Genomic DNA, 15,700 nt, shown 5'->3' on the forward strand with positions numbered 1-15,700 from the left:
TCTTCTGGTTCTCAATATTTTATTCTTAAAAGTATTTCTTCCTGTTATTTCTGATTATTTGACATTGTTCCTTTCTACTTCTTTCCTTATTTCTGTAGTCTTTGCTACTGTCGATGTTTCTTCCAGAAATACAGGCATATCTGTTTCGGTAGACTCCTCTCATTCACTCAGTAGAGCTGTTGAGAAAGATTAATCTTTGCTTAGCCGCTACTTCTGATATTGTCTCTATACATTTGTAAATGTGTACATTTCTTTTTATTTTCAACCATCTGTAGTTTGTATGCACCCATTATTTTTCTGATAATCCATCTTTCCAGCTTACAGTTAATCGTTAGGCATTCACATCCATATAAACATTCTCATTGTACAACAGTGGTATAGTGTTAAATTCGTTTTTAGATATGTATTTCTTTTTGTAAATATTCATCAAACCATGTATTCTTTCTATTTTCTTAATTATTACATCTCTTAAAGCTTTTTCTAGACCATTTTGTTGTATAGTTTCTCCATGATATTTAAATTGACTTATGTGCTCTCTTTTACGTATTTTTTTCAGCTGAATTTTTTTTTCAGCTGAAATTTTGAGACCAGTTCTATTTGATGTGTTCTTCCAGGAGGTTCTTCTCAACAGCTGCTTCTGTCAGATTTACTGAAATTATTGCAAAATCATCTACAAAAATCAGGCCTTTTACTTTAATTGCATTTTATTCCCTTCCCAGGATTACTGGTTTAATTTTGTGAGATGTTTACAATTTTTTTTTCTTTTAGGAACTCAGTTAAACAGTAAAGGTAATAAACTTCCCTCTTTTCTAACACAAGTTTTGACTTCAAATGACAGAGATACATGTCCCATGAATTTAAATTTAAATTTCGTATTTGTTAGAGTTCTACAAATTATGTTTGTTAATTTTAATGTAACGTCGAATTTTCTTCTTATTTTATGTACTGTTTCTGTGTCTAGGAAATCGGATGTTTTCTTGAAATCAATAAATGATAATTTTGTAGGTCCAATTATTGCTTTTAAGTATGTTCCTTTCAGGATTGCCCCTTTCAAAACCCAGCCTAATATTCTACAAGTTGCTTGTCTAAAGCTACTACAACTCTGTCGAGTTGAATTTTCGGTAACATTTTGTATGCCACTGGCAGAAGTGACACTCGTCTGTAATTGTTGGCATTTTGATTTTGCATACAATGTCATTCCATGCATTTACATTCTTTACAATATTGAGTCACACTATTGTCGATTTTTTTACATTATATAGATTTTTACAGGTATTTGTATTTTGTACAGTAAAATCGAATTGCGATGGATCAGTAAATATTTCAATAGAATAAAGGTGGTATTCACTTCAGGTTATAATCTACAACTTACATTACTTACATTTCTACACTATTTACAATTCTCAGTTCTCAATTGGTAATGGCCTCGGGCTAGTGTATTTACTTTATCAGGAAGTACATGGCGTTTTTCTCTTGTGGTAATAAAGGAAGTTTCTTGTCTAGTAATCAAAACTACTTGCTGCTTCGACTGAATGACAAACTATAGAATGGTGTTTACTTCTGAATCCAAGACGCAAAGCCTGTACTTGTAAATGATTAGCCTATTTAGACAAAATTATTTTATGCCATTTGCTCGGCACATTACGTACCCAGACTCGGTCTTAAAGGCATATCGTTTTGGAGGCAAGTCAAAATTGTACATAATACGTTATTAGCCCAACTACGTTTTTATTAACCAGTGAAATATCGTATTTGATTTTCGTTGGGAGTCCCGAAGTATGGAAACGTTTGTGAACATCACTCCCAATATCTTCGTAGAAGTTACGGGCTTTAATTTGTATGTGAGGCTACTGTGGTCTGTATAAAACAGTTTTACACAATTTGGCGGTAATTTGTTCAAAATATATCTTTAGTGATCGCTATTCCCAGTGTAATGGGTTTATCGAAGGATGCATTGAGTCTGCTAAGTTCGATGGCGACTAAATGTTGGTTAAAAGGATTCTTTGGAAACCCCACTTTTGGAATTAATACAGCTGCCCCAAAACAGCCCTCGCATGAGTTTAACATTCTCCTCCTTTACATGGGGTTCCCAAAACCGGATTCCGCAAAGCGATTTCCCAATATCGCATTTGGGTGGTCATGTAAAGACTTCAAAATCTATTCTGGAAATCCGCTTCTAGTTGCCGGTTTCTCAATCCTGCAATAGATTTTTGTGCCCATATAAAAGCATCCGGTTTTGAAACATGTTTGGACTATCAGGTTTTGTCTTGTTTTTAAAAAAATTCGATTTATATATATAAAGTGGCGTTCTGTACAGTGAGGGATAGGTAGAAATATTAGACTGAAGCTGAATAAACCTTTTCTAACTGAAGAGAAATAGCGACTGTACTGCCTCAATCAGAAGCTGTAACAGCTGTTTTCCAGGCGCCATATTTAACTGGCCTACCAAATACGCATCAGACCGCATCAGACATACAAACAGCGAAAAATGGTTTCCGAAATTCGGTTTTCGTCTTTCGGAAGATGTGTCACATGTACACTTAGAGAATCAGCTCAGACTCATTCTGTGCACTAGTGCGGTTTTGTGCGTTAATATCTTTGTATGGCTTCATCCAGGAAGCTTGTGTAAGCGATAAGACTCGATTAATCTTTTCTGAAATCAACTGATTTTATAAATATTGTTTCAAATTTCTGTAATGAATGACATATTTTTTCTTTGGTGTGTTACTGTCGGATGGTGTCGCCATTTTCTCCATTTTCTATGGACACAGAGGCAAATGCAAAAATAACTACTGAATATGGCCTTCATTTATTTATTCATAATTGCAGCCTCTGATTTGAAAAGCTAATATGGGCCATACAAATCACATTTCCTTGGATAGTAATAAATTTATATATTAACTATTTACTTCTGATACTTGTTTTTTAAATACTACAACTAACTCTACAACTACAATAAAACCATTAACCAGTCATCCAACTATTAATACTAGTACAATCCCTACAGAATCAGTACTCTATTTGTTCATTTATTTTAATGCTTTTAACTTGCTACTGGATCCGTCTTCATATTACCCCGATCAACAGTTATTATGTGTTTGACTCCTTGGGCGTCGGGCAGCACTTCAGAAGCGTTTCATCTATAGCAAGCAATTCCCCCTGTCACTGTTACGTCTTCAAGTTAACACTTCCATAATCACTTGAACCAATGCCATGTAGAATCTTAGGAAATTATTTCATTTGGTGGTCGCCGACCTCAGTTATCTTCTCTCCATATGCAGAGTACGATATTTAGTCCGGATGGCACGGTTGAATGCTTCCTAAGTCTTCCTTGGCTTTCCCGATACTGCGGTTGCAATATCGTCCAAGATGCACCAGGTAGACTCGCTTCTTAATGCTGCTTTGGGGTCCAGTATCCTTAATACCAGCCGTCCATTACCCACCACATCTTCATAGAGGACGCAGTCCTATATTGTGTGTCCTGGTGTGACCACAATGCCTGGGCGCAGCTGTCATTCACCTACTGCTTTGATTTTGTATAGATGCGTGTGATACAGGTCATGGCCAGTCAGGTTATGTGTCAGTCAGCTCTTTTTTTGGTCACCAGTATACTGACTCGTTTGATGCGGCCCGCCACGAATTCCTTTCCTGTGCAAACCTCTTCATCTCAGAGAAGCACTTGCAACCTACGTCCTCAATTATTTGCTTGACGTATTCCAATCTCTGTCTTCCTCTACAGTTTTTGCCCTCTACAGCTCCCTCTAATACCATGGAAGTCATTCCCTTACGTCTTAGCAGATGTCCTATCATCCTGTCCCTTCTCCTTATCAGTGTTTTCCACATATTCCTTTCCTCTCCGATTCTGCGTAGAACCTCCTCATTCCTTACCTTATCAGTCCACCTAATTTTCAACATTCGTCTATAGCACCACATCTCAAATGCTTCGATTCTCTTCTGTTCCGGTTTTCCCACAGTCCATGTTTCACTACCATACAATGCTGTACTCCAGACGTACATCCTCAGAAATTTCTTCCTCAAATTAAGGCCGGTATTTGATATTAGTAGACCTCTCTTGGCCAGAAATGCCTTTTTTGCCATAGTGAGACTGCTTTTGATGTCCTCCTTGCTCCGTCCGCCATTGGTTATTTTACTGCCTAGGTAGCAGAATTCCTTAACTTCATTGACTTCGTGACCATCAATCCTGATGTTAAGTTTCTCGCTGTTCTCATTTCTACTACTTCTCATTACCTTCGTCTTTCTCCGATTTACTCTCAAACCATACTGTGTACTCATTAGACTGTTCATTCCGTTCAGCAGATCATTTAATTCTTCTTCACTTTCACTCAGGATAGCAATGTCATCAGCGAATCGTATCATTGATATCCTTTCACCTTGTATTTTAATTCCACTCCTGAACCTTTCTTTTATTTCCATCATTGCTTCCTCGATGTACAGATTGAAGAGTAGGGGCGAAAGGCTACAGCCTTGTCTTACAGCCTTCTTAATACGAGCACTTCGTTCTTGATCGTCCAATCTTATTATTCCCTCTTGGTTGTTGTACATATTGTATATGACCCGTCTCTCCCTATAGCTTACTCCTACATTTTTCAGAATTTCGAACAGCTTGCACCATTTTATGTTGTCGAACGCTTTTTCCAGGTCGCCAAATCCTATGAAAGTGTCTTGATTTTTCTTTAGCCTTGCTTCCATTATTAGCTGTAGCGTCAGAATTGCCTCTCTCGACCCTTTACTTTTCCTAAAGCTAAACTGATCGTCACCTAGCGCATTCTCAATTTTCTCTACGGACTAAGAAATTTCATTTTTAATCTCTCCCTGATGTTATTCTCTTGTCTGTCCTGAAGTGCCCCATTGATTTTGCCACAGTTGTAACAGGTGATATTTTATTACCTTTATGGAGTTGCCCTCAGTCGCAAGCACTCTCCATGCTCCCATTTGATTGCTTTTCTTCAACCGGTAAAACGTTCCTCACTTCCTAACTTTCATGTCCAGTGGGTATATTCCTAGAATTACTAACAAAGTATCATTCGGCGTAGGGCAGTATGCGCCCGTTAATCTAAATAGCACTTGTCATTGAACTCTTCTCTCTAATTTGGCGGCTTCACTAGCTACAATCTACGAACCCAAACGCTCGAACAATATTCTACGACTGACGCTAATATAGATTGGTAGTACACTCTGATTGTTTTCAAGGGACGCCGAAATCGCCTATTTGCAATTGTTGTAATTTGATTCATCACATTTCTCTGTTTTCTGCCTGATAAATCTATAAGATGTGCAATGTTACGAAGTTCGGCCGAAATACCCCTAGATATCGTTACTGCGCTTCTCCTGATAGTTACATCTTTTGATTTTATTTTATGGTTCTCTTTCAGAAGGAGGTACTTTGTTTTGTGAGGTGCTAGTAACAGTTTTACACTTGGTCACCAGCCCTCAAGTTCGTGTAATGTCGCATTACATTTGTCTTGTATAATTCTTTGGTAGTCACCACCTACAACGAGCAGCATGTCATCTGAAAATGTTACCAGCCCACTTATGTTACCGTTGTCAAGCAACTTCCACATTCTAAAACTCTGGACCACACTCTGATTCCTGCGAACAGCCTTTTCTTTTTGTCTTCGTAATTTTCTTTCCTAGGCATGTTAAAGAAGCACGTCGCCCGTGGCAATAATCAATCAGGAAATTCTACAGTGCTTTTGGACATTCCATATATGAAAGGTGATCAAAGAAAGGCAGCCACCATAGGTTATCGAAAGCGCCAGCAATATCGATCTTGAGCGCTGGAGTGTACGAAGAATGAATATTTGTCGCTATCGAAATTGCCTTATTAACTGCGTCTTCAATTGACTTACATCTTCAACCAGTAAAACGTTCCTTTCTTCCTAACTTCTCAAGTCCAGTGGGCATATTCCTAGAATTACTAGCAAAGCATCATTCCTCATCCTGTGTAGCGGTCCATGATCTTGTAATCTTTTCCATTATAGCTATTCACATTTTTTGCCAAGGACATTCAAAAGACAAATTGCTCTGTAGGATTTGAGTGTCATTGGATCCTTATCTTGCCCTTTACTACTTATTATCGCTTCAACGTCCTTCCACGGTGCAGGGACCATTCCTTGAAAAAGACACCCATTGTACAATTCGCGCATTTAACTATCTAATCGGTCACAAAGGGCTTGTATTACTTCACGAGGCCCTGGAGATTTTTTCTTTTTCAATCATAAAATTATTTGTTTAATTTCTTCTTGTGCGAAGGGGTACAAGCATTTTTTGTTTCTGTACTCTTCCCATAACATCTATGTGCCTTCTTTTCCATCGTCAGGAATTAGTGCATCCATTAGCAGAGCACCTGACTGTTTCCAACTTTGTTGCCGTCCCATCATTCCTTTTGTGCGTAGATAAATCTGATGGTGATCGTATTTTTTTGCAGACTGTTTTATATGGTACAGTGATTGGTTTCTAAGTTAGCCTCCACAAATTGCTTCCATCGTTCCATTTTTGTTTTCCGTAAATCTTACTTAAAATGTTGTTTAACATATTAATATATTCTTCTTGGGTCATGCTGCTCTGGTACAGCTTCCTGACCGTTCTAGTTTCACATCCTAATCTCTGCAGCGCCTCGGTCTAGATGCAAGGCACTCCTTTAGAATGACCTCTGATCACAGGTATCGATGCCTCCATTGATCTGAGTATAGCCACCGCCAATTCTTGATCTTTGGCATCTACGTTATCTCCTGGCGATTACTTCCCAGACGCTGAAACATCCTTCTTGGTTCTTCCATGTTAGCGTCCTTGATGTTGTACTTGGGTCTTATGCGCATGTTTTCCGTGGCGTCTTGGGTTTCCCTTCCAGTGATGGTATAGTGTATGATATTGTGGTCACTCGAAGTCATTCCATTCTCTCTTCACAAGGCGCGCCGGTGCCATGTTTGCTGAAGTGCTAAAGTATTTGACGTTGTTCTGACCCTCTCTTCGTAGGTTGGCGGATTGTGTGGGTGCATTCAATACCTGTAGGTTGTGTCACATAATGGCTTCTTCTGGTTGTCTTCCACAGACATCAGATAGGCGACTATGCCTCGATACTGACTTCGCATTTGCATGCATGGAGTACACAAGAGGCTTAGTTCGCTCTAGGTGACTAATATCCTTTAGTCTTAGCAGATACTCGCCGATCTCATCACTAAATTGAAAATGTATGGAGACCAGGAGGCAGTTCACCATTTTGGTTAAATTTTCACACAGATTACGTGTTCCGAACAATACTGTTATATTCTTGTCAATGTTATGGTCTTGTTAATTACTGTTATTGCTGCCCACAGTACGTTGCCTTTGTGTGACTATCTGGACAACTATTGGCCTACTGGGGATCTTTCCTGCCTTTGCATACGATTCTTGGAGGAACAACACACCTAACTACAACTTTCTGCCACTCTCCTAGTTGCTGACACTTCTCAAGGCATTAAGCTGTCCCATGTTTATCTCCATTAGGGATGATGGGTATATATTCGCCGATCTTGCCCTACTCGCCAGTAATGCTATGCTATACGACCATGCATCGTCACAAAGTGTTTCTACGACGTATCTAAGAAGAATGATTCCTTTCTTCTGGCAGAAACCTGCTTCAGTAACATCTCCAGTTTTTCCACGTCCGATGGCAGATTGCTCACATTTATATGTATTCTATCTACGATATCAGGTATAAGAAAAGTAATATACTCTCATTTTGATGCTTATACTTTGTACGTATATATGTATGTGTGTATTTACTGAACTGGGGACCTAGAAACGATGGGGACGCTTCCTCCCCGCCGTAGCCCTTAGTTGTACACAACCCCACAACAGGCTACAGCAGTCGACTCACCCCACCGTTGCCCCACACCGAACCCAAGGTTATTGTGCAGTTCAACCCCCAGTGGATCCCCGCGGGAACGTCTCATTCCACACGAGTGCAACCCCAATGTTTGCGTAGTAGAGCAATTATGGTGTACGCGTATTTGGAGACAGTGAATGCACAGCAATCGCCGAGATAGTGTAACCGAGGCAGAATAAGGGGAACCAGGCCGCATTCACCGAGACAGATGGGAAACCACCTAAAGAACAATCCAGAGGCTGGCAGGCACACCGGACCTCGACATAAGTCCGCCGGGCGGATTCGTGCCGGCGATCGGCAAGCCTTTTCGCTCGGGAAACAGCGCGTCAGACCACGCGGCTACCTGGGCGGTCTGCTTATACCTTACTAGAAGTCTTAATGGTGTAGTAAACGTCATCCGCCTTCAAGTACAGTGAGTTATATAATGTTCTCTATGCTTTCACAAATCTGTTGCGGATCGGTTCTGGTGTGACTTATTGTTTAGTTCCTAGTAGTAGGTGTAACCTGTACGAAATGGCTCTGAGACTACTGCTGCTTTTGTTGGAGATTCGCGTCCCGCATTGGCGAATCTTCATTTACTTCTGTAAGCCGAGCAGTGTATTCGTCGTGATGTGTGCTGTCGCAGTCAACGTACACTTGTATAGCTTGTGTCCTCAAATCCTGGTCGCCTGTATCGTCTGACAATCCTACATCCACATCTGACTTTGCTTCTCTGTTATACCACATAGTTCACACTTTTCGCCAAAACTAATTTCCTGCCTTTTCGTAAATGCATGATGCTCTGCTTTGGTCCATGTCGTATGCACTTTCCTGTGGTGCTTATGTCTCACTTTTTGCCAGAAATTCCTCACTCTTTTGGCATCCCACCTCCTCCTCGATGGAGTATACGCAAGATCTTCTAGGATGCACCCTGCGTTCGAATGGTGTCATACATCCTCCAACGCAAAGCTCTGGACACTATCTGAAGGAAGACATTCAAAATTACATACAGAAAGGTGCTACACTACTGCAAGGTGTATAGGCTATTCACATCAAGAGATAAGATGTAAGATTCCTCGATTTTACCATCATAGCCGAGCATGACTGTTTTTGGCAGCTGCACGTTGCAAGAACAATGAACATATCTGCCTCAGATGAATCGTTCAGTATCGGTAATAAGCTACAGTTCTGCATTATTAATTTTCAGCAGAACATCCCACGCCAAGCCAGGTCAGGTAGCACAGTGTGATGGATCTAACTCATACGTCTTAAGGTAGAGCCTGTGAAACTTCTTGCGTAAGTTAGTGAGCGCGAATATGTACCACACCCCATTGCTTCGCCCATTAATTAATTTTTAAACTTTTCGATTGACAGTACGCGACTTTCCAGTAAAATTGATTCATTACTCAGATATTCACATAGGAAAAGTCCCTTCTGATCAACTCGACAGAACTCTCGATCATCAGGAAAACGTACCCTCATTATTTTGAGTTCATTTTATTTTAAGTGTGAGGGAACTTGTTAAGACATTTAGCGAGCTGATGAATCGAAATTTCGTTTTTCATCTTTTATCTTGAAGTATTACTGGAACCCTCTATAAATGATCGGTTATTTTACATATTTGATGGCTAAATAGACATTTAAGCTGGATTTAGTTTAGCTTATTTTTCATTTTCGTCCACCTTTATTCACAAACGTTGCTGGTGGACATATACCCACATTAACTGCTAAGTTTGTGAAATATGAGAGTCACTGTATAGTGACACCTATAACTAACATTTCAACGGGATTGCACTGCTCCTCGGTATGTAACTATGAAATGAAAATTGTTTCGATGTTTTAAATTGTCTTCCTCAAATGATTTCTCTCAAATCTTTCCAGAGCAAAAGGCTGATTCCTCATTGTGGGTAAATACCATAGTTCCATTTTGTAATAAAAAACCATTTACAATCGCAGCAACTGCATAGAGCTATTGAGTCGACCATTGTGTGCAGTATCTGCTCAGTACAACTGAAATTCGAAGTATTCTTGGTCATAGCTGCACTGTATGTAGTAAGCGAATCTAAATGATTAATGCAAATGCATCTGATCGGATACAAAATCAGACACAGTAACACAACGGCAACTAACAATTTGTTCCAATATGCATTCCGTAGCGGTATAAGTAACCAAAGGTGATTTAGCTTCATACCATAATTTGTAAACTATACATGCTCCTTTTCACCAGTAGGAAATATTGTGCAGACCACTTTAATTCGACAGAGTCAACAAAACATACATTAACAATTCCTCAGAGTAAAACTAACATAGACCACGTTCACATATAACACCATACTGATTGGGAGTTTTGCTATCCCGTGCGACTCGGGAAATATTTTGTAAAATAGAGGTGACATATATCTGTAATATCAAACTGCAATATAAATATATTATTTTAGAGGCCGGACAACCGCAGCCTCAGTTCCAAACGGCGAATAAAATGTCCATACTCGCTGTAGGCTATTATTAAATGATTAAATAGTTACGACCAGTCTCGTATCAATGAAGACGAATTTGAGGTGTGAGGATTTTTTTTTTTTTTTTAAGAAAGGGTCATAGCGCGGAAATGAAAGACTTTTAACAGCCAGTGAGGACGATTTCATTCACCATGTGCAATATAAATAGATTGTCATGTATATCATGTCTGTGTTTTGTATTATGTAGTGATGCGATCTAGAATTCCTTGTCTTCCGCTATACCTTCCACAGTGTATGTTCAACATACAGTTTTATAATGCAAAATTACAGTTGGGAAAGTGGCTTCATGGACTAGAATATGATTCCATAACCGAAAAAATCAGAAAGTACACCGAGTTCGTAGTACAGAAAACAAAAGCCACACTGAAGAAAAAACTAGCCAATCTTATAAAGCAACCTGACAAACTGAACCAAAACAGCAGAAGGAGACACACATTCTACACACCCTTCCTCAACTACACCGACATAATACTTACTGTAGAAGAAGAGGCACTACTCTGCAAAGGTTTGAAACAAACCTTTCAAGTTCCACTGGACCGAAAGAACCAAGAAAAGGTCATCACTAGTGCCATGCAGATCTCAACCACCGCGTTTAAGAAGCAAACTGACAGAATAGCAGTCCGCCACAAAATTAACGAAATTATTGAGAAGGAAATTGCAAAACCATTCCCATCATACAAGAAAAGAGAGGAAAGCCTTACACATACCATTAAAACTAAATTAAACATGATTAATGCAGTAATTGTAAACGCTGACACGGGTAACACAGCTGTTGTAATGGATGGAGCAACATATGTAGAAAAAACTGTAGCCAAACCAACAGCATTATCAGAGATACTTAAAGATCCAACAGCCAGAATACAAAAAGAGATTAAACACATTTCAAACAAGATCAACTTTCTACTCACCACCTAAGAAGCAAGAAATATTGTAACAATGAGCCCACAAGCACCTTGCCTTAGATGACAAGCACATATACACAAAAATGGGACCCCATCAGCCCTATAGTGAAGTATAGGAACAGCTCAACATTCAAATTCAACAAAATACTCTCCAAAATTCTCAAAGAAGCATATACATTCAATAGTAAGAGAACACTTAAAAATACAACAGTATTTACACGACATGTCAAAAACATAGAAGTACCTGATGGAGCCACACTTGCCTCATTTGACATACAAAACCTTTAATCCTCTGTGCCAATAGACCCCACGCTGCAAGTAATCAATGCCAACCTATAAAGGCACAAAAAAATCCTTTCAACTCACATTACTGAACTAATGGACCTGCTTGAATTCACAATTTCATACAACTATTTTAAATTTAACAATAAAATCTACAAACAAACAGATGGTATGGCAATGGGCTTGAATCTTTCAGGATTGCTAGCTGAAATATTTATAAGTAACTTAGAAGACAAAATCCTCAATTCCAATCACAACCTCCCCAAAAAAATCATCTACTATTACCGATATGTAGATGAAACCATCTTATTAAGCAAACGCACTAAAGATGATATCAGTGAGTTGAACCAGTTATTCAATAACTCCCATGAAAATATAAAATTCACAGTTGAACATCAAATATATTACAGAATAAATTTATTAGACCTTACCATTAACATAAGGAATAACATACATCACTTTGACATTTATCGGAAGCCTACCACAACACATACTGCAATCCACAAAACCTCTTGTCACCCCACAGCCCAAAAAATGGCACCATTCCGGTGTATGAATAATAGAGCTATCCAACTACCACTCTCTGAGGAAATGTGATCAAGAAATTAAAATAAAAAAAAACAAACAGCTATTGCAAATGGTTATAGCAGCTCCATAGTAGACACCCTAAAACACTCAATAATGGCAAAGCAATCACAACACAAAAACCAAAAAGAAAGTAACATCTTCCATACAACCCCTTTCTAGGTAACATTTCATATCAGATTGTCAATGTCATCAAACGAAACGGCATAAGCATATCCTTTACCACAGAGAACAAAATTGGACAGAAGCTATCCCACAACATCAGCACATGAAACCCACTTCACCACAGAGGTGTGTAGAACATTGAATGTTTGGACTGTGACTGCTTCTACATAGGCCACACAGGCAGATCATTTGAGATTAGATTCAAAGAACACATTGTAGCACTAAGAAACAGAAAGTACCACACATCAGCAATAGCCACCCACCTGCATTAAACAAAACACCATGTTAACAACACAAGTATCAGCATCCTACACTTCGATCAAACAGGCAGAAAACTAGACATCCTTGAAACACTCCAAATATACAAACACCAAACAAAACAACCTGAATCCATCTTAAATGACAATATTTACAATAGTATCATCTCTGTTTTCAGCAACTGCCTACATCACTAAAATTGCAGAGCATGCATGCGCTCACGCACAGACACACACACACACACACACACACGCACACACACACACACACACACACACACACACACACACACACTCATATCCCAATATTTGCCATAAATATTTAGTTATGTTACCATGACAGCCGCCAAGTGTACAAGAGATTGACCTCATTTACACATATGTGATCACACCCACATTTTGTACCACTTGTCAGCTTGAAAGTATATCTACATCAAATACTAGCACAAATTTCATATCCATCTGCATATTTTTAAGCATTAACCAATGTTTTACCCCATCCTTTAGGCAATTATTACATGTGAAAGATGTAATCTTAAGACACCTTGCCTTGTGCAGTTCACTTTTATACAATCAATTCTTTCCTCCCTCTCCCTTCCTCTCACTTTCTCTTTCTCTTCCTCCCCCTCTGCCTCCAGCCTTTCATATCTATCTATAAATCCCAACCAAACTCGTTATTTGTATATAATTTTACCACTGTATCCAATATGATTATTGTACTTAATGTTTGTATCTCTTCACCTGAATGTATAAATTCTTATGAAGTTTAAGCTATTTTAAATTGTCAAAATCAGATTTATATACCACCTGAAGTATTTATTCCAACAAATGTATTTGAGAGCTCAAAATAACACCTCCAAATCCTTTAAAATTTATTCTGTAATAATTTTTTATGACATATATTCTTCATACTTTGTGATAATGTTTTCTCTTGTGCTATATGATTCATGCACACAATAGTGTCCGATGTCATATTTGTTTACAAAATATGACAGTATACGTGTGATGTGTTACAACAGTAAATGGATGCCATGACCACTGGAGGTACTTTATTTTAGTTGTTTTATGTTTACCGTTAGATAAACGTTTAATTTTTTGGCAAAACAAATCCAAAACTATGTTCTAAAACAGGGTTTTGTTTCTCCACTAGATAGTGCCACAAGTTCCTTCAAAAAATCGTAACACAACACACACACACAAATGTCATACTAAAAAATGTAAATCCACCTGATGATGTAGATTGAAACCTTTGAAACGCGTCGTAGAGATAAATAAACAATGACTGGTGACAGTAAACATGTTGCTTCATTATGTGTCAATAACAGTTACAGTAAAGCCTAACCTAAAATGTTCGTATTTAGAGAGATATTTCTTTTTTCTCTGATCTGACTTCATAAAGACAAAGTTGCAAACTAGTAAACAGTAGGTCTTAGGAGGTTGATTAGTCAAAAGAACTGCGGTCTTGAAAACGTGAAAACAGGTATCCAAGAAATACCTAGGCTCCTAAAATCAAAGCGTATTTTCTACCCCACAAGTATATGTGTGTTTTATAAATTGAGACTCGACAGCAATCCATTCGAGATCGTCTAGTTTAAAACGTTTTGTTCCCAGTTCCCTAATTATACAAATAACATTATTCGGTTAGTCGAAGAAGGGGCTATTGCGTGACTAAATGTCAAAAAATTGATTGCTTAATTATTTTCTTAAAATTCTCTGTAGTTTTCTGAAGAGAAAAGTTTACTTCGAGGAAATGGTACGATAGAAAACTCCAAAACTAGAGGAATTTAAAAGTGATTGCACACGTGACGGTTACACCACGTCACGCAGAGAGACCTATTAAAAACAGAATTTTGTTCTCAGTTGTTTTTTATTACTTTTTATGTTTCTAATATTGGCTAACGTGTAAAAGCATCATGGTTGCTTCGCTTTTAGTCATACAGACAGTTTACCAGTTGTTTTGCTGCTGCATATGGAAATGCATACCAATAATTGTTCTGGCGGGACTACATAGATGAGCAGCGTGAATGCACTGTTACTTTTAGTGATAGCACAGGTTTAAGGTTATGGAGTAGATGGGAGTGCCTGGTGGACTATAACTGCAAACAGCTTACATTGCCATTGACTGCAGGAGAATTTTCGAAGCAGAGACATCATTGTTGGAGGCCACCAAAGAAGGAAGAATACCAAGTCTGAAAAAGAGAAGGGAGAAATCTTAACACTAGAAATTAGGTGTACATAGACCTTGGGATGCCTTAATGATATGCAAGTGATATGGAGATACGAGTTTTAACTTTAACTTGAATTTCTCGAAAGTACACTTCTTTTGATGTCCTGGTACAAACTGCTTAAAAACTGGTAACGATAGAGGGCTGACGTTTTGTATACTCTCTTAGAACATAAGACATCACTTATGATTTAAATTTAAAAATTAAAGACTTTTTTAAAAAAAACGATTAGCTAATTCCTGAACTTTTTACAATCGTTATTAAATATCTTTTTATCATAATTTATGACAGCAGCATCTTTTTAAAAGCCTGCTCTAAGATAATAATGTCGAGAACTTCTTGAAAACATCAGACTTCTACTTTTTTTTATTTCGAGATACGTGTAACTATATTGTACATAGAGATTAACTGGCTACATTTAATTTACAACGCAAAACAGAGTTTAGAAAAAAGTATGAGACCAAAGACAGTGGTCTGCACATCAAAATATTCCCAAAAGATCTGTCAAAAGATGGTACGAATTAAATGGACTTACAAGTCTTATTCTTTGGTCCATACTATTTAGAAAACTGACGAATTTTTCAAGATTAACCCTTCTCTTCACAAACCAGTCTTCCTAAGCCTACCAAGGTAGCCTTCTTCTTCTGCAGATTCTTTGCTGCTGCTGCTGCTTCTTGCAATTTTATTCCAGCTGTCTGACAAGACTGCAGATTCTGTAACATTGAAAGAAAAACATGTCTGAGTTGTATTCACAAATATGAAATATATATATGATAGACTGCATAACAAGAATATGAATACTTACATATTTTCGAATTTGCTCTCTCACTCCCAACTGCTTGCAGAGACAATGATTCTACTTGCAATTGTTTTTCCAACTGCTAGATCAGATATCCAGGAT

The 15,700-nt window shown here is 38.2% G+C and overlaps 1 protein-coding gene across 1 annotated transcript in view; it reads right to left on the minus strand.

The window, feature by feature from the left end:
* The window catches only part of LOC126101247 (brachyurin-like), a 182,028-nt gene that overhangs the window by 34,285 nt on the left and 132,043 nt on the right, over positions 1 to 15,700 (minus strand). The window contains exon 6 of the mRNA XM_049911934.1: positions 15,426 to 15,512. Within this exon, the coding sequence (XP_049767891.1) occupies positions 15,426 to 15,512 (87 nt within the window). The remainder of the gene's footprint in view (positions 1 to 15,425; positions 15,513 to 15,700) is intronic.

This window comes from Schistocerca cancellata, chromosome 9 (assembly GCF_023864275.1).
Source record: "Schistocerca cancellata isolate TAMUIC-IGC-003103 chromosome 9, iqSchCanc2.1, whole genome shotgun sequence".
NCBI lineage: Eukaryota > Metazoa > Arthropoda > Insecta > Orthoptera > Acrididae > Schistocerca > Schistocerca cancellata.